A 20,247-nucleotide genomic window follows, 5' to 3' on the forward strand; every position below is an offset into this window, starting at 1 on the left:
AAATGTGCAAAAACAATTATAATAAATAATAAATTGGTTGTTTTGAAGGAAATATTTTAACTCAGTTTATCCTGTGAATGATATCATTTGATGAAAATATACAGAAATTAATTTGATATTAACTGGGTATATCGCAATATATCATGATATCGCAATATATCTTGATAATATCGTATCATGACCCAAGTATTGAATTGCAAGGTCTTTGCCAATACGATCTATACACACACACACACACACACACACACACACACACACACACACACACACACACACACACACACACACACACTTCATTGTTCATATTGTGATATAGGTACAGCCAGGGTGTTAAGGGGATCTGGTTTGGTAGCTGCAGGATTGGGTCTCTGCTTTTTGCGGACAATGAGGTCCTGCTGGGTTCATCAGGCTGTGACCTTCAGCTCTCACTGGATGAGTTCACAGCCGAGTGTGAAGCAGCCAGGATGGAAATCAGCACCTCAAAGTCTGAGTCCATGGTTCTCACCATGGGGTGGAGTGCTATCTTCGGGTCAGAGATGAGATCTTACCCCAAGCTTAAGTACCTTGGGGTCTTGTTCATGAGTGAGGGAAAGATAGATTGTGTGACTGACTGGCGGACTGATGTGGTGTCGACAGTGATGCGGACTCTGCATTGGTCCATCATTATGAAGAGGGAGCTGAGCCAAAAGGCAAAGCTCTCTATTTACCACTGAAACTACATTCCTACCCTCACCTACAGTCATGAGCTTTGAGTAATGACCGAAAAGACAAGATAACGGGTACAAGCAGCCAAAATGAGTCTCCTCCAGAAAGGGGCTGGGCTCTCCCTTAGAGACAGGGTGAGAAAATGTCATCCAGGAGGAGCTGAGAGTAGAATTGTTGCTCCTGCACATTGAGAGGAGTCAGATGAGGTGGTTCAGGCATCTGGTCAGGATGCCTCCCAGACGCCTACCTGGGGAGGTGTTCAGGGCATGTCCGAACGGCAGGAAGCCTTGGGGAAGACCCAGGACACGTTGGAGAGACTATGTCTGTCAACAGGCCTGGAAAAAACTTTGGATCCCCTGGGAAGAACTGGACGAAGTAGCTGGGGCGAGAGAAGTCTGGGTCTCTCTGCTTAGGGTGTGTATGTGTGCGTGTGTGTGTTTCTGTGTATATGCACGCACGCACACACACACACAAACACACACTACATTGGATATCAGTGTCATCAGTGTACGAAAATTCTTCCTTCTCCTCTCATCAAGGTGAGGCCTTGAGCAACAGATGTGCTGGTGTGATGCTGGTAGAAATCGGTTCTGTCACATTCCTGGACTGCCATATTGGGGCCCCAAATACACATACAGACACACACGCTCTCTTTTTCCCACACCTTCACAAGCCAAGTTGTAAAGTATACAGTTTAATTTCTGGGCCTCTGCGCTATAAACGGGCTGAGGATCCGGGTTTATTTTCTCTGCAGAGTTAGTCTTTGCTCATCAGAGAGACCCAAACAGTGGTAGACAACAGCAGGCTGTGAAGTGTCAAAGAAAGACAGAGGAGAGAACAGACTGTAAAAGAATAGGGAATAGGAAAGAGAAAATGTTTTAGGGCCAGATGAAGTAATAGTGATTCCAAAAAAAAGGAAAATGACAGCAGGATAGAGACATGGTAAGATAAGATGGCAGCAGGGAGGAGAAGGGGAAGTGGGAGAGACGGACCAAGTTTGGGGGATGAGTACAGGAAAAGACGAGGGAAAGATAAACAGCTGAGCTTTACACATGACAGTTTCTATTTGGATCTTACATAATCACTGGTGGCCATGGCAGTGAGGTTTTGGTGAGCTTAGGCAGACATCGGGGGCTAAATGTTAGGCTGAAGTCAGGTAAGAATCATCATACAGTCGGACAAAACGGTAAAAGTGGAGAAATAAGATGCCTACATATATATATTTATATATATATATATATATATATATATATATATATGTATGCAGAAATACTAGATATCTATATAATCATGTGGCAGGTTAAATTCATTCAATAGTGAAGAGAGGAATTTGTGGTGTGGATGTAGTTGAAGGAAGCGGGGAGGGGAGGGGAGAGAGCAGCAGGGTAGTACTTGCTGCGTAAAGACTGCTGCCACTACTGCTGAGACTTATCAAAACAGCTCCTACATTCTTGCTCAATCACCCAACCTCCCACAGGACTAAACACTTCTACCAGTGTTTGTACTTAGGTAAACAGTGACAAGTGGGCTGTCAGGGGACTCTATGGCCTTGTTTTAGAACCGCTAAAGGGCCTTCACTGACGAACTAAACTGCTGCCACTTCTAAGGGTCCACAAATGACGCAAGAATACACATATGTTGATCGTTTGGAAACAAATTTAGAAACAGATGCTCAATGACATATGAAACACTTTTTTCATGTGTAAGTGCTCACACAGACACACTTTATTGCCTCTCATGGTGGTATGATGGTGTTGCTGTGATCCCAGGGGCCCCACATAGCTGACAGGGCCTTAGTGGTCAAGAGGATTAAACCATGTGCTGGTTGCCACTGCTTAACAACACAAACAGTCACCTACAACATCATTTATATGTTTTTGACTTTCCTACACTCACTATGGAGGCCGTGGCCCCAATACCAGTCACTGTTACTGCTGCAGTACTTAACAAAAGGAGGAAAGTACTGCTACACTGACTCAGCCTAGGATAGGCTTCACCTACCGTGAGAGGAGAAATAACACTCAGCATTTGTTGTTGTCCCCACAAAACTCTGACTGTAATTCTTCCATCATCTCTGTACATGCTTGCACGCACTGCTACACTTTATATTTCACTCTCTGGGTTTGATATTTTATCTGAGCAAAAAATGTAAATACAGGTTATTGTTTTCCCCAAATTAAGAGGCAGGTTTATACTCAATCAAGCTCCAGCTTACATGAATCAACAGAGCTCAGAGTCTGTCTGGCATATCCGCTCTTGGTATAAAAAAAATGTAAGAAATGCAGGCACTGATGTGATTTTCCCAACTTTGAAAATGCTTTCCAAACAAAACAGATTTTTTTTTTTAGACAAATTACATGCGTTAGTACTGACTCAGCCATACAAAACAATAAAAAATGCAATATTTGCACTTAAAATCATAAATCAGCAGCAGAATTGTGTATACAACTAAGGCTTAAATAGTATGTGTTATTGCATGACTCATAGCACCTTAGTGTTCTGCGCATAGGCAGGGTGTATCCAGAGGGTCTCAACATGAAAGCAGTGATATCAGACACACAAACTGCTGGATGTCAGAAAAAAATGTACCTTATGTTGAGCTAACGTTCGGGAACCACAGAAGTTGGGAGACAAACAATGACATAGTGACCCATTCTAAAGCAGCAGTAACTGTAACTGTTAGTACCACAGACCTCAGTTGGGGAGCCAATGTCTGCAGAGGGACTGTAGGTGCTGGTGTCTGGCAGGGCGGTGCCAGCACTGCTGCGCACTGGGGAGGATGGACCAGCACCAGCAGGGGGCTCTGGGATACTTGAGGTCTGACGTAAGATGCCATGCCTCTGGAGACGGCCCCATGTAGAGGTCCAGCTGAGCAGGAGTTCATACAAGAGCTGAACCTAGAGACAATAAAGAAGTTATATTAAGATTAAAAAAATAAATCATCAGCTTTTGTGTACTTTTGTTGTAATCCTTGATATTGTATCAAACATAATTGTATCAATCAAAGACTTTGGAGTAATCAAAATTAAAAACAATAATTCCTGGAAAATATCTCTTGTTGAATCAAGGTTTATTTTTTTCTTTTCTAAGGACAAAAGTTTCACACATGACAAGCCACCACAGCTAAATGCACTTATATGAAGCCTTGTGTGCCATTTGAGTGTCTGAAACGATAAACCTAACAGACGACATGGAGTCGTATATTGTAGATTGTGATTTAGTTTGGCCAAAGCTGCACTGGGAAATTCTCAGGTCATTACTAGGATTTGACAAAGCAGATTTATAGTTGCGTGATGCTAAATCTAGTTAATGCTGACAGAGAAGAAGAACGCGAGAGGAAAATAAATATTAGCTAAAAATGAACCACTTTCCATCCTAATTCTTCCTCTCTCCAAATAAACACTCCTTGGGCCATAATTTCTTACTCTGCATTCATAGGGACCTCATTTAATAAAGAGACAGCATGCTCATACACGTGCTTCACTGTATAAATTTTTCACCCATAACAACAAAAAAACCCAAAGAAACGCCCATGGAGGAAAGTTGTGTTGTCTCATCAATTTCCCCCCAAAAAGTCACCACAGTTAGGAAAAACTGAAAGCTTGCTGTCAAGTGTTCTCAACTATTTATCATGTGTTCACATGAAAAGAGGCCTTCGCTTTAAACAACAACAAAGCCAAAAACAAGAGTGGAAAACATGAGGGGAAGGCAGGGGAATGTGATGTGATGCTTTCAGTTATTCATGCATTCACTCTGAGTTCTTGCGCGGGGGGGGGGGGGGGGGGGGGGGGGGGGCAACGCTCTTTCACAGTGAGCTAATATCTGGATTTCAAATGCTTGGCTTCTGCAGGCAACTAACCCCCCAACCTTTGAGGGTCCCTCAATAATAAAGGTGGAGAGACACATGAACACACATGAAAAAGCTTTACTTTACTCCAAACACGTTTTTACTTTCTTCTGCTTACTCATACACACATGCGCATACATTACAGGGAGTTCTTTCTATAAATAATCATAAATCAAACAAAAAGCTGCACAATGCCTTACAGCTGGGCCATTTCAAACATGTCTAGGAAGAGCGGCTATGGCCAATCCAGCAGTCGTCAGGGACAGGGCCAACAGCTGTCTGCCATACCCAACCAAGTGCACTTCAGCCAGCAGAGTTACTGCTCCACGCTCCCTTCTCTGAGAGTCTGAGGCCTGGAAGTCCAACCAAGCACAACAAGTCCTACTGCACTCAGCAGCAGATGTGGATGAAGACAGAGAAATGCAGAGTAGAGAAAAAACGGGAAGGGAAGAGTACAATGAGGGTGAGAAGAAGAATACATGAAAGGGTGATCAAATGACCATGGTTTTAGTCTTAATCTCATTCCTGTTTTTAAAATTATATTTTTAGCATAGAATTGTCACCTCATTCTTTCAATCAAGCCTCCTTCCCTATCCACCATTCCTGTGAAGCTCAACATTTTTACGTTAACTTTATCTCGTATCCTCTATTTGCTCTATTCTATATTCCATTCCCATTCATGATATCCATTTAGTGGAAAGGAGGGTCAGTTAGTTCAGTTCAGTAACTGCTGTCTGGCTAGCGGGCAGGTTGGGCCACACACACATACACGCATGAACACACACGTTAAGATGAGCTCACAATCCAGATGCCACATTTCATGAGTTGGGGATGAGAGCAGAACATTTGGAGTGCTGGGTTCTCCAAAGACCTGTCATCTGCAGATCAACAGGCCTGCTAGGCGGCAGTAGTACAACCTGGAAACTGAACAGAGGCTTCCACAGTCATTCATAAAAACACAGATGAAAGATGGAAGCGCATGCAGATGGTGAGTGCTCTTGTGCTTTTATCTAAGCAGTTTATATAAAAACTTCACAAAACCGACATATTGTTGGGTATGTGTGGTAGCTAAATGTGTACATGTGTAGAGATACATGTGTGCATTGCATGTGTGCACATATTGAGTGTGTTATTTGAAACGACATACAGTTACGAATCTAAGGTCAGGGCAAACTTTTGTGGTGTGTGTGTGTCTGAGTCAGATTATCTACAGAGTGAATGTGTGTGAGGCTGCTGACGTCAAAGTTGTCCTGATGAGGTATAAAAGCAGTTACTAACCTAAGACTGTTTCTACTCAGCCCATCCCATCTTCACACTCATAGGCATTATTCACACTGATGCAGACTGACAGGCACATCTACTGCACACGCACACGCATACAAAGACACACACACACACACACATCTTCAATGTGAACACAATTCCCTTGATTCTCCTGAGCTTGTTTACAGCAAAGGATGACATTATGTTTTTTAATGTGAGCTCTGATTAAGTATAATCTGATGAATGTTGCTCATCGACAACTACAACAGTTACTGAGAACTTTGGCAGCAAGCAAAGGTAGCAAAGCCCTCTGGTGTTTTCTAGTATGTGTGTGTGTGTGTGTGTGTGTGTGTGTGTGTGTGTGTGTCCTGCTCTTTTCAATGATTTGTTCCTGGGTATTTCTTGAAATAAACATTTCTCGGAAACATGCACCACAGCTGATGGAAATGCATTGGTGTCTTTTTCACTTGAACCTCTTTAGTCTTGCTTATCCCTATTTTGCTCTAAAAGATGATCTCATGCTTTTAAAGATTCTTAGCCCACTTCCTATGTTTGCTGCAGTTGCACCATAGCATTATTGTACTATATATTAGATTATACACATGCATAAGCATCTGTACGGATGCTTCCAAAGACGAAGGGACTTCCCTATCTTCTGCCAGTCATTAGTGCATCTCCCATAGCTGGAGCCTATTCTAGCTGCTCATTATCTTGCTCAAGGATACTTTGACATGGTCACAGAGGGAAGTGAGGATCGAACCAGCGATCCTTAGGTTGCTAGACGGCCATGCTACCTCTGAGGCATGCCACCCCCTACCCTACAATATTTATTCTAAAATAGTATTTTGACCCAAAAATTCACTTTTACCAAACATTGTACATTCCTTCAATTTAAAATTTTCTCAAGGCCACATTGCAATTTTCCAATTCTATTTTGCAGCCCTAGCTTTAATATCATCAGTTTGCATGCTAGCTCTAATGGCCAACAAGACTTCCAATCTCAGACAATAACCTCTTCTTTTCCAGGGCTACAGAGGCATTTTAGATTTAAATCCCAGAACCCTTCCCCTCCATCACCACCCAGGGATCATCCAGCATAGATTTGCAACAAGACCCTTGTCCACCTTGGTGTTCTGCTGCAGTAACATCCCTCATCCACTTGTTACTGATTGGAGGCAAGAACTGGCCTGAATTCATGTCAACCAATAGAAATGGTTTGTCATATGTGGTGAATGTTGCTGCAGGTGTGATTGAGACTGGTTGCTTTTTTTGCTCTTGTGCTCCACAAAACCACATCACAAATGTTTTGACAGTACACCATCTGCTTCATAGCAGACAGGTTGAATTTTGTGGCACTAGATGACACAAAGTTATAGAAGTTGCAGGAATCATAGCATTAATCTGGAAGGAGACCACAAAATACTGTCTTCACTTGGGTTTTTCTTTTATATCAATGCCGACTGGAGCAGGAGCCCTTAATACCTGCATCTGCAGCAGAGTCATTTGACCTGGGATTAAATGCTGTTTAAAACCTTTCCCTTTGCAAACAAAAGACAGATGTTAGCAGGTGTTCGTGGGGTTTTTGGCCAGTGGATACAGGGCTTTGGACAGTGTTTGGTCCTCCAGGGCTAGAGTAAAAAGCAGTTTTTAGTTTATTACTGATGGCAAAAACACAAGTAGCAAGGAATTTGTTACTACAAATATTAGATAACACAAGGTCAAATGTTGAGGGAAAAAAGTTCAGATTTGATAACGTTAATGCTAACATTTGGTAATCAACATAACTGCCAGTGTTTGGCAGCTAATATTAGAAATTAGTTAGCTGAGGTTAGCGCCGACTGTGTTGCACTGCGGGGTGGACTAGAATGGGTAAAGTACTACTTGTTACTACATCACACACACGCTTGCCCACTTTCTCATTTGTTCTCAGAAATGGCAGTACTAATCAGAAAAATGATTAAGTAGTGTGAGGTCCCTTTTGTTCTGAAGTGGTGGGTTTGCTCTGGCAGCACTTCATAAAGAGTCACTGCCTGGTTTGACTTATTATTAGCTCAACCCGTCTCTACTCAGGAATTTATACAGAAGGAAAAAAGAGGGGAGGTGTAAATATGCGATACAATAGCAGAGAAGAGAAGAGAAGAGAAGAGAAGAGAAGAGAAGAGAAGAGAAGAGAAGAGAAGAGAAGTTTTCATTGGACCCCAAAACTAATAATGACTCAGTATATAATCGCAATAAGCCCTTTCCCAAGTTTGCCAGACACAGGCTAACCATTTGAAAGGGGGAACAGAGAAAAAGGAATAAAAGAAAATTTCCCTCAATAAACGACTAGCTCTTCTCAACCCTGGGAAAGTTTTCACCACGAACAGATTAAGGACTTTCATTTGTTTCTGGTACCAATTTCCCTCAATATCACCACGGCTCATCACTGTGGTCTGAGACATTTAACAGTGTGACCACTCAAAAGGTCGCCCCAATTAAGTGTTTACAGAGGAACTTAATTCAATACAGCTAATTCAATTGAGAAAAAACAAAACATGTGTAATGGTACATTTAGATGTGATTATAGCCCTGCAACAGTGCAGTGAGAAATAAAACAGAGAACAAACCGGAAGACAAACATGCTTCTTTTCCAATCTGTCTGTATTCATCATGCTCTAACCAAAATATAACACCACCCTGTAAAACAACGATGAGGAACCCTGCAATACACCCCATTCCTTTACTCAGACCTAAACAAGTTTGATCAAAATAAACAAGGCAACACTCTACTGTTTACACTTCCATTTTCATGGAAATCATAGACAGCAAGAAGATGAGATGGATTGTTTATCAGAGCCAATTTATCTCAGAAAAATGCCGCAGAGGCACCGAGTTCCAGCAAGGGTTCATGCACTCCTATTTCAGAAAAGTTTATAAGATGATGATTTGTTTAAATCTACATGTAATTGTGATGACTACTTTGTGAGATTCAGGACTGTCTGACTAACCTGAGGGTTGGAGCACTTGACATGAACAGGCTGAAGATCAACATGAAGGCACACTACAAAGGAGTGCCTTCCTTCAGAGCAGCCCTGCATTTTATGGGATGTGACGGCCAGTGTGGATGTGCACCCCATTGGCTCCAGGAGACTCAGGCTGCGCTGCTGCCCAAGCAGAGTGTACACACTAAACTGACTCAGGCTTATTGTCCATGGAAAGGCATCACCTGAAAGAAAAAAAGGGATGTGATAAATGTGAGAGAAGAAATAAACAGTGATAGAAAATTGTATGAAACTAATGGCCTCAGTAAAAATAATACATAATGCCAGATAGAACAGTTGACACCTGATGGGGAATCATGTTGTCATTGGCAGTAGTTACTCTTGCCTACATTGTTAACACAGCAGCCTATTCAGACGCGTTGGGCCGTGATGTGAACAGTGTGGAGTCCTTCTGTCCGCCTGTAGTCTGAACTCGTACTCTCACTTAGCTTTGAAATAAAAGTCGCACAGAATAAGGAAACTTACAAGAAAAACTGAGAGAAGATTTCAGAAGTTGTACTTCAAGTAAGATATATTCTGCACCTATGAATCTGAGCAAAGTTGCCACACTGGGAGTGCTTTAAAAGTAAACTTGATGACCCCAGTTATACAGAGGGGGAACTTGTTTGCTAATACAGGGCCACGAAGAGTACATTTCCCATGAACTGTGGGCTGGATGCTTTGATCCACATCATTAAAAATGAGAGATGAAGAACTTTTCAAAGGGTAGGGATGAATTACTAAAACCATGGATTGTTAATTTTAACAACAAAATTGACAAAGCTGCTGATGTCACTGTTTTTGCTGTCGCTTTTCTTTCTCCTCAGCTTTTTAAATCTGTATGCCAATTCTGATGTCATTGGAGAGTTGAAGGGGAAAAAGGAGGGTGCCCCCTACTTTTCTTATTCTAAAGAGAACACACTGACTGGGCTTATGTCAACTTTGCCAGGTGTGCACACCACATGTGCAGGGATCTATCTCTCAAAGTCGGCCTACTTAAGTTTGTTTGTCTTTTGTCACGGTAAATGAGTAGTAGTCGGTCAAAGGTTTCCTCAGTGTTGAAAACGCTTTAATGATGATGAATTCCCATTCTGTAGGCCATTACCATTACGAAACCATTAATTTCAATTATTAATACAAGCAAACTTATTTATAATAAAATTTTACCCCAACACAGAATACTTCGGTTTTATGAACTTCACTGTTTGTAAAATGTATAATTTTGTTTTCTTATTTAAACACTTATTAAAATCTGTCTTCTTGGCATCAAGTCATTTGGAGCCCAGTAAGTGTTTTTGTGATGGGATCACATGAGGAGATGCAGTTCTCAGGGAGGTGGATGTTTCATTGGAAACCTACCTTCCTCCAAAATGGGCTTGGGGACAACAAAAGGGAGTTCCTGCAGAGGTTCTATGTATTTGTGCCCAGCACTGAGGACACTGATGTGGGGCAGGCAGACCACAAGAGTTCCGGGCATAGATGCTTGGTTGTGGTACCAGCTTCGCACAGTGCCGGGAATATCACCGAAGATGATTGTGCTTGGGGAAGGGAGGCTATCATTGGGCAGGAACACACAACATGACTGCAACTCCAACTGGAGAGGAGATAAAAAAATAAAGGGCACATAAGTCATATTGATTAGGTCAGTGTCACTTGATAATGTCACCATTCCCCCACTGTGGTCTTCCAAAATAGTCAAGAGCAGCCCAAGAAAGCTGGAGAACAGGTGTAGCATTAACACTTTAATATATACTTCACAGTAACCTATCACCAAAGTTGTAAGGTACTTTTGACGAAATTGTAGTGGTTCTGGCCAACCCGTATACAGTAGGAGAGTAGCTCAGAGTACCAAAAAAACACCAGCTCATTTCCTGTAACCACAAGATGGCGCTATAGCTAATCAGCTTAAAAATGTAATTGCTCTTCCTTGCCCCATTCTACACTTCTGCACCATGTTTGGTGAAAATTGGCCCCAAAGATTTTGCACAATCCTGCTGACAGGTGGACAAAGACACAAACCGATGGACAAATTCCATCTAAATTCAATCCTTGGTGGAGGTTAAAGTGATAACAATAACAACAATAATAATAATGACAACTGAGAAAAAGTTGAGAATAGGAAAGGAAGAGAAGAGGCAAAAGAGGGAGAGATACGGTTACACATTCATCTCACACCATTTCCTCTTTAATATTCTTCAAAGGAGGTTTTGAAATTGGAATACTTTTGCACACTGACACAAGGTTTCTACCTTTTAAGAGCAGCAGGCAGGAAGAAAATCCATGGACACAGCCTGGTCTGCCACAGATCTTAGCAGGGTTAAGCTGTTAAGCAGGCAGATACACAGAAACTGCCAGGTTTTACACCGTGACTCTGGTGTCCCCCTTCAGCTCATTGCCTGACGTTAATGCTCACCTGCTGGACATCTTGCTTTAGTCAGACACATTACTTTTCTTGGACTAATTCTTATCAGAGATACTTACTGAAAAAGACATCAAAAGAAAGAATATCAGGCAGATCTTTAAAGTTTTCAAACTGTAACCCACAAATACTTGATTTTTAAAGAACCCCCGAGAACCTTTGCTCTTTGGTTCAGGCTGCAGTTGTAAATAATTATTTGTCAATAATTGCTTGCCTGGGTAAATAAAGGTTAAATAAATGAGAGAGAGAATCTTGTGGAAGAAATTAGCTGTAATATTCACGGCTATTTTCCATTCATGTGACTGCCTGTTGGTGGCCGCTTACAAACCCCCAACAGTTATATTTTACCAGTGGCACGCCCTACTGGAAGTGATGCTCCCCTCAATTGCGTATTGTAGTCAAACACACCAGAGACATAGCAAATCCCTTTGTAACACGGAGAGAGCAACAGAACGGCTGGACAGAGTCATGGCATTTTGTTAAAAGATTATTTATTTTAAAACACGTTTCACCACTAAAGTGACTAGAGTCAACAAACTTTCAAGGAGTTTTCTTTGGTGATTGCCACTGAGCAGTCCTATAATGTACATGTTGCTGGTAAGACACAGTGTTTACAGGGACACACTTGCTGTATGTCGTCCCAACTTCAAGGGCTGCCCAAAAGACTTTGGATTGGCTCTGCGATTCACATGAATTTTTTTCCATCCATTTTCACTATAAAACTTAGGAGACTGTCCTGACTCTCTGTGAGTGCAGCCTTTAGAGACGGACCTGCGAGTCTACTCCAAACATTTCCAACTTTTAATTTCTGAAGAGTTTAAACATTTATAAACAGAGGAAACAAAGAAGGCAAAAAGCAGTGATGGAGGGGAGCTGGTCATGACAATGATAGAAAGGCACAGAATGATGTCCTCAATTCACAAAAACAGCATCGTAAATGTTGTTGGCTTTACATCTTGTGGACAGACATTACAAAGCTTGGGTTAATGTACTGATGATGGTAGCGTGATGTTGTCATTTTGGCATTACTGGGATCTGCATATCTTTGGACTGTGGGAGGAAGCTGGACCCCCTGGAGAGAACCCACGCAGGCACATTGAATAAGAACAAATTGAATAATGGATAACATCTCATGTCTCTGCTTCCACTATGCAAGAGTTTGACAACAGCTGATAAAAATTTCAGAAATGTTTCAGATCCAAGGCTTTTCAGGAGCAGCCGAACAGGCCGTAATCAGTCCCCGTGTCCCCATGCGCATTATGGCAAGAGATGCCAGAGTAAGCTGAAATTTGGGCTGACTTTTCAGTGAGGTGCGCAGCTCAAACAAACTACCATTGATTTTCTGAATGGCAGTGGGAGGTGAGGGGCAGCAATCTCCAATGTAACCACTACGTGTAGATCCAACACCCTTAACCTTTAACATAACAAAGTCATAAAACAGTGAAATCATTAGCTAAATTGTAATTAACTGATTTTCAGGTTTAAAGTTGATTAACTGACTAATCATGCCAAGGATAAATTCAGGATAAAATGTGGTTCAAAGGTAAGCATGCAAGGGTTGTACCCCTGCGTACATGTGTGAGTTTAGTTCTCAAACTCCGACAGATAACATTAATTACAAATTCAGTCCATGGAAAATTAAACGTAATCTGACACTTGAACATTTACTGTTTCAAATGGGTCATTTCAGAGCACTGGTATCCTTCTGCATAGACCAATATAAATGACCAGCCCAACATAAATACACATTCTGTGTCTGATGGTTGACTGAAATCTTCACCATATATTACTGTAAACTTGAAGAGTCACATGAATTACACAGTCAATAATATTAGACACTAAAATAAATGCTTGCCAATGATGTTGCAGGCTGGTTCATTTCTCAAGGAAATTAGTAAGGTGTAGCTTTACAGCCAATTTGTAAATTAGCAACTGCATTATTTAGCTTCAAAAATGACGTAAATGCAAATATTTTTGTATCATTACAAAGGAAGGAGTATTGTGCATGGTACATCTGGGTTGTTTGAGAAAGGGCATTGAGAAAACTGCAACTTGATTTGCATAAAGACTACATTGTACCCCAAGAGGATGTGTTCACAAGTACTGCCTTACTACATGAGAGTTGACAAAAAATAATAACGTTCTCAAGAACTTACTCTAGAAGCACCACTGCCAGAGAGCACAATACAGTAAAACAGCATGTAATACATTTCATGGTGTTTGCTTATAACTTTCCTGTAGTTCTCCATGGCAACCCAAAACCAATGATGATGTCAAGTGTATTGAAGCTACAGGCTTGCCACATAACACAGTGAAATACTAACAATAGTCAGATAAAATCTCACAGATGACAACACAGGAAAAAGTTGAACAACTGAATGGCATTCCCAGGGCGTAGAGACCAGTGTTTCTAAATGTTTACACGACAGCAAAAAGGCTGAAAATGCTTCAAAGGGCTTGAGTATGTAATGGAAAAGAAAATGGCAAGCAAGTCCTAAACCTGGGTGATACAAAATTAATTTTTGGACAGATTTGTCCCCCCCTCCCCCCATTTTGCTGACAGCTAATTAAAAGCAGGGAAAAAAAAGAAACAATCTTGCTGTAATTCACAATGACAACAGTGCATGAGTCTGAGTGTGAGGGCAGTAAATTAAGCAACATTTACTTGAGTTCTTGAGTGAGGAAGATTAGGTTAAAAGGCTAGAATAGAACAACAGTCAACCAGGTTTGCGCACATCTAGGATCAGCCCCTGAACAACAAATGTCGCCAAATCACACAGTTTCTAGAATAAGAATGACTGCATGGAATGGCAAAGGCTTTAATGCTCTACCTGCTAAACGGATTTTAAAAAGTATATCAAATATACTGTATATGGGTTTCCAATACGTCTACGTCTCTGGTAACAGAGAAACAAGTGGGACCAAAACAGGAACCTTATTGTAGAATGTGATGAGGGACACTGAATGTCTGTGCTTAAAGTTCATCTTCTTTGGTGAACCAATAATGAATGCTGCAGTATAATTTCCTTTGTCAAGGGTAATGATGTGAGAACACTACATAAGACTCAGAGAACAGGAATGTTCAATCCGACTACCACCCACAAGAATTCGCGCTCACTGACATGGTGCCTTTGCACGGAAAATTCAACCTTCTCTGTAACAGTAAAACGATGGTCATTTAACAACAGAATATGAAACCTTCTGCACAATAAATATTAATCAGAAATGTGCTCGGAATACAAGTCTTGAACATGAACTTGGAATCCCTTAAGATTGTTCTGTTTTCTGTGCTACAGCTAACATCAGGTCACCCTGGTTAACCTCACAGGCCTCTCCCCGAATCCCTTTCTGTGGTCTCATGTTTGAGCTGTGACTCACACAAATGAATACAAATAGAAAAACATATACTTTCCCAACAAACACAACAGGGGTAACAAAGGGAAGCACTGGCATTGCTGAATGACGCTGACAGATCAGAAGAGAGAAATTGTCTGAAGTCAGAGTGTTTAATATGCATCACTGCTGTGACCACTGCCAAACCACTGACAGCATTTATTTTCCCTGACCACCACTATATCCCTCTGTCAGCCTACCCTTGTATGCATCTGTCCTTTGGTCAGTCTCATTGCTGTGGCCTGGGCATTGGTATCCAGGTCTCTCACTATGACCAGGCATTGATTCAGGGTGGAAAGTCTGTGTAGAGATGTTTTGACCGGAGCAAAGAGGGGAAAGAAAACCCTAGAGAGGTTGGAGGAGAGGGAGGGAGAGCAGTTGGAGTGAGTATAGGGGAATCCAGTGTTTGTGTTCAAGGTTATTATGTGGTTGCAAAAATAGTGAAAACAAAATCCTGAATGCTGCATGTAATCACAGGTCAAAACAAAAATTTAGAGCGTGTGCACATATATGTGTGTGTGTGTGTGTGTGTGTGTGTGTGTGTGTGTGTGTGTGTGTGTGTGTGTGTTTGAGTGTGTGTGAGCTATCACAATTTCAGGTGTAAAAGTTCAGTTGAGGTTGTGCAGGGTCATGTTTGGTATCCCACACAACTGTGTTTAACAGCTCTGTAACAGGCCAATAAACACAGCGATGGAAGCAGTTAGCCTACTTGACAATGTCCCATAGCCTGTAGTGGGCATGGCAAGTCCGTGTGTGTGTGTGTGTGTGTGTGTGTGTGTGTGTGTGTGTGTGTGTGTGTGCATGTGTGTGAAAAGAGAAAGAATGGACAAAATCAGGACAAGAAACTCACAGGTACGCCAGGATGACCAATAGTTGTTCCGTCACATGCTTAGGAGGGGTAAGCCCACATTTGCAGCATGGAACTACACTCACAAGCCAATTACAAGGCCCAGCAAACTAAATCATATTTTCATCCATAATAGGATAGTGGAAAATGTGTATTATGTGAGGATAAACCCATGGAAAGGCAGCTTTTCCAAGCGCAGCAAAAGGAACATTCTAAAATGAATTTAAAAATAGAAATGGGCACAAATAATAGCTGAAAGCCAGGGGTATAATTGCTGTGTGGAATATCTGTTACACAACTCTATCCTCTGTGGGGTTCAGGATAATATGGAATAAATCTTTAGAAAAAAATGACAGATAGATGGAAATGACTCAGGTACAACAAACAATTAATACAGCACAGGGTTCTTCAACACATTTGTGTGTCAGTGCACAAGTATGTAACCTATGTTTTTATAATGGCTTGGGTTCCACATGAAGTTTGGATAAGGGGAAGGGTATGTGGAGCTGTAACACATTAGTAGAAAGGATTTAAAAAAAAAACAACAACACATGATTATAATAAAGATTTAGATTCAAGTCTACTGTTGGTTAAAAATTCAAGAATGGCAGGTGAGTCAACAGAAACTACAGTTGTCAAAAGAGGAGTAAAAAAAAACACCTTTCTTTATTCCTTTTTGGCCGATGACATCATGTCATACCAAAGTGAAACTAAAACTTTCAACATAACAAATGAAGTTAACTGTAAATTGCCCTAGACTGCTTCAGTTACCCAATGCCTTAAATGATAGATTCATTCAGGAAGACTGAGGGACAATGTGTGTGTGTGTGTGTGTGTGTGTGTGTGTGTGTGTGTGTGTGTGTGTGTGTGTATTCGGGGGCAGGGTGTACCACTCGCTGCACACTCTATTAATATACTTCAAAAACTGCAGAAACACTTTTCAATTTTGACTAGGAAATCTTTGTTAAAAAAAAAAAGATTGAAGTCATTCATCTCCTTATGAGGCTGCACGTGTCAGGTTTTAACTGCAAAAACATGCTCAAATGACATACCACACACACACACACACACACACACACACACACACACACACACACACACACACACACACACACACACACACACACACAGAGTCTTTCCATTACATTCACTGAACTAACTTGCATTAATTTCCCTAACCCTATAAGGAAGTTGAGTCTTCACAATTAGACCATATAAACAGATTTATGCTGCCTCAACATGAGGAATACCTACTATGTACACACTGTTGTATCAAGACATAACAAATCACTCATCACTCAAACTGACAGTGAGGAACTGGGGCTGTTCTGTGTAAGTGAGTGGCAGTTGTTTTTGCTCAGTTGTTACCAACTTGGCGGCCGAGTCACAAACAATTTAATTTTAGTGCCAAACAGTGCACTAAGGTATCTTTCAGTAAAGGCAAACATTAGGCAATGCAGTACAAAATCTTGATAGATTGTTTCATCATTTCTGCCTTGGTTCAGAGTTTGACAGGATTTGCACTGCTGTGCCACATCCATAATTCACTGCACTTAACTGGCTCTCCATAGAGAATGAAGGGAATCCATCCTTCAGTGGATTTGGTGTGCAAGCTGGTGTGGCCAAAGCTCTCATTGTGTATTGCAAATGGAAAGCAATTTCAGCAGCTGACAACAAGACTAGTTATCTAGTGAACGATGGTGGTTACTGGTGTTTATGTTGACTTTTGCTCCCTGTGAACTGTAATACTTGTACGATCAGAAACTGACCTAAGGGAGAGGATTGTATTGTTTTTAAGCAATAGTCTGGATCCTAGCATCTGCAAAGTGTTCATTGAAACAGCACTGCTGAATTTACTTTCGAAGTTTATATCCCAATGACCTTACCCACATTCCAAAAATCCAACTGTTGCATTTTGCGACAGTAAGTGCTGCTTTTCAACATTATATCCTTGGTACACAGAGAAAATGTATCATTTGGTTAGATTTTTCAGATGCAAGTGTGCAATCTGTCAATGTGCAGGCATTATTCACAAGGTGGAAGTACTGCAACAGAACACTGCTGCTCCTTCGTTGTTAAAAATCTCAGTAAGCACACTGACAGACACAGGATTCCGCCCCAACAACAGTGATTTTTGAGTGACAGCCTGGTTATTTAGTAGGTGACCATTGCTTATCCTGAGACTTAGAACACTGATCCCGTCATCTTAAGCCTTTAAATGAACCAGGATCTTCTTACACTTTGATCTACAATCAGTCAGGCACTAATTCAATCTGGATTCTGGAACAGGAAGCCAGCATGTGCTGTCAGGAATAAATAAATAAAAAACTACTGGAAAAAAGACAGATGAACAAAAAATCTTGAAACATATCCATTTGGAGGGTACTTTGATTAAATGGTAAGATGCCTAAAGTTTTTTTCTTTGTATACTTCTTTCCTCTCATCCATATCTGGCGTCACATCACAGAGCTCTAAACATGGGACTCTTCCATTTTTTTGTGGCATGTTCTGCTCAGTTTTATTCCTGATCACAGCTTCATCAGATTTTGTTACAATCCCAGCCACATGTGTGGACCCTTTATCAAATCTCCCTTTTTAAATACCCCCCAAAATGTCCCTTACTTCCTCATCCTCTGAGCAGCAGAGGGAGCATAAGATCTGGCTTGTGTAGCATTTCTCCCTTGAGCTTTTGTGAAGATGGTTTATCTGGTTCCAGCAGAGCAGGTTCTAATAGAGAGGAAGCAGAGGGCCAAACACACTCAGGCTTTAAAGGGTTGGGGCCATGTGGAAATGGCCTACATAACGACAGGAGGCTGCTGGGATCACGAGACTAACAAGTGAGGGACTTCACTTTGAGTTCAATGGAGGATTGCAGGTCTATTCCAAGGAGCATCTTCATCTGTGACTGTAAAATAATCACTCTAAAATCAAAAAAACATTTGAAAAAACACAGACAGCAGGAAAGATGAGAAGCCCATCATACCCCGACAGACAAATGAATCCTATATACCACAAGAATACAATCTTAAAAAACAATGCAGTGTGAATGGTGTGCATATATGAATGAATGTGGAAAAAAAAAGTTTGAGTATTTTCAGTGCGATCTTTCTCCTTTGCAAAAGTACTGTTTATTCAAATAGATTATTTTTTGGCGAACTACTTTTGAACAACATTTTGACTGTTCAATATGACAGATAAAGTTTCTTTATACATTTCATACAATTTTCTTGAAATATATATTTTCAGGAGCGCAGTTGCCTTGCTACAAATTTTTAACTAAATATAATTTCTGTCAGTCATCTAACTCAAACCCAGCAATGAAATACGTGTCTGACATTTAACCTGTGGCTCTGTGGTCAGATCCGCTGTTGGACTTATTGTTTTCATATCACTGTAGGGAAGAGAAACTTGGAGGACACAGCTCTGTACAGACCTCAGGAAAGCACAAACCCTGTCGGCCAAGATCACTCTCTGTGGAGTGACCCCAGAACATGTGAAGTGCACACACACTCTTACACATAAACTTCTACATTCAAATGTGTATGTGCTTCTCACACATTTTTCTCCCTTCCTCTAATCCGCACGCACGTACACATGCACACACACATAATAAGCAAACCATGACACACAGGAAATCACCCAGAGATAGAGAAGAGGAAATTAGAAACACCCTCTCTGCATCCCTGGTGAAAACATTTGCAACTCTGGAGCAGAAAAATCTCCATGGAGGGATCGGCAGCAAACGGAAAACACATCCCTTTGTTTTTAAAAACCTGATACCTCTCCAAATGTAATCTTCCTGTGCCTGCACCAGACGGGACGCTGTGTTTCCTAAGTGGCCGGTCAGATGAACAGAAGGTCCGCAGAGCAACCCCCCAACCACACACACAAACCTGGATACCCCACCCACTGTTAACCTTCTGCTCCCCCCTTCTCCTGCATAGCCTACATTTGCAGCTCTGTCCAAAACACATTTGGAACACAGGGTGTAATAGTATAAATAGTGTCTCCCTGTAGATTTAGATGATTAATGTGTGTATCTGAAGATGACACTGTGCAGATGTGCATTGTGGTGCATAGATGTACACATATTAAGTTTGTTGCAACCTCAGAAAGCTGTTTTCCTCCCTAATGTCTATGAGAAAGGCATTTAAGCGTGATGCCTCCTGACAACAGATGGGCTAGGTCTCACCCACATGCCACCACAAGCAATAAGCTCGCGGCCTGGCACAGGAGCACAGCCAGGCAGGCAGCCATCCCTGCGGCCCTGCATTCCTCTCTCCCAACACTGCTTACAGAAGCTGACAAGCACTGGAGGTCTCCCTGGCTGAGGTGGAAATCTGCAAAAATAAACGCTTTAGGTGACATGAAGGCTTTGTTTGTTTCTGCTGGCCCGGCTGTTTGTGTTAGCGCAGTGGGTTAATTGCAACTTTGATCGCTGCGTTTATTGATCCAACAGTGGCCTTAGGAGTGCGGCTGGCCTGGGCTGCTCCCACCCCCAAGCTCAAACAATCACCCCTCTGCCACCCCAGCATGCTGAGACACTACAGATGGGGTCTAAGGGGTGGCCAGGGCCAAAGTAGGGCTGAGGATAAACTTGGGTGGGGGTATGGGTGCACTGATTCTACAACTGAGCTCAAGGCTGAACACACAGGGTGTGTACTTCAAATAGGCTGCATCGGCTGATAGAGTGGTAGGACATATTTCATTGAGAAATGAATGATTTGGACTGGAATGGTCTGAGATCAGGGTC

General features: G+C 41.6%; 1 protein-coding gene across 5 annotated transcripts in view; it reads right to left on the reverse strand.

Annotated features, from left to right (window-relative positions):
• Nucleotides 1-20,247, reverse strand: part of vps13b (vacuolar protein sorting 13 homolog B) — a 327,627-nt gene that overhangs the window by 152,845 nt on the left and 154,535 nt on the right. For all 5 annotated transcript variants that reach the window (XM_086219125.1, XM_086219127.1, XM_086219123.1 and 2 more), the window contains 3 exons: nt 10,195-10,429; nt 8,803-9,020; nt 3,399-3,602 (listed from right to left, as the gene is read on the reverse strand). In XM_086219125.1, the coding sequence (XP_086075251.1) occupies nt 3,399-3,602; nt 8,803-9,020; nt 10,195-10,429 (657 nt within the window). The remainder of the gene's footprint in view (nt 1-3,398; nt 3,603-8,802; nt 9,021-10,194; nt 10,430-20,247) is intronic.

This window comes from Aulostomus chinensis, chromosome 11 (assembly GCF_037954235.1).
Source record: "Aulostomus chinensis isolate RoL2024-O1b breed Wild chromosome 11, RoL_Achi_v1.0, whole genome shotgun sequence".
Classification (NCBI taxonomy): domain Eukaryota; kingdom Metazoa; phylum Chordata; class Actinopteri; order Syngnathiformes; family Aulostomidae; genus Aulostomus; species Aulostomus chinensis.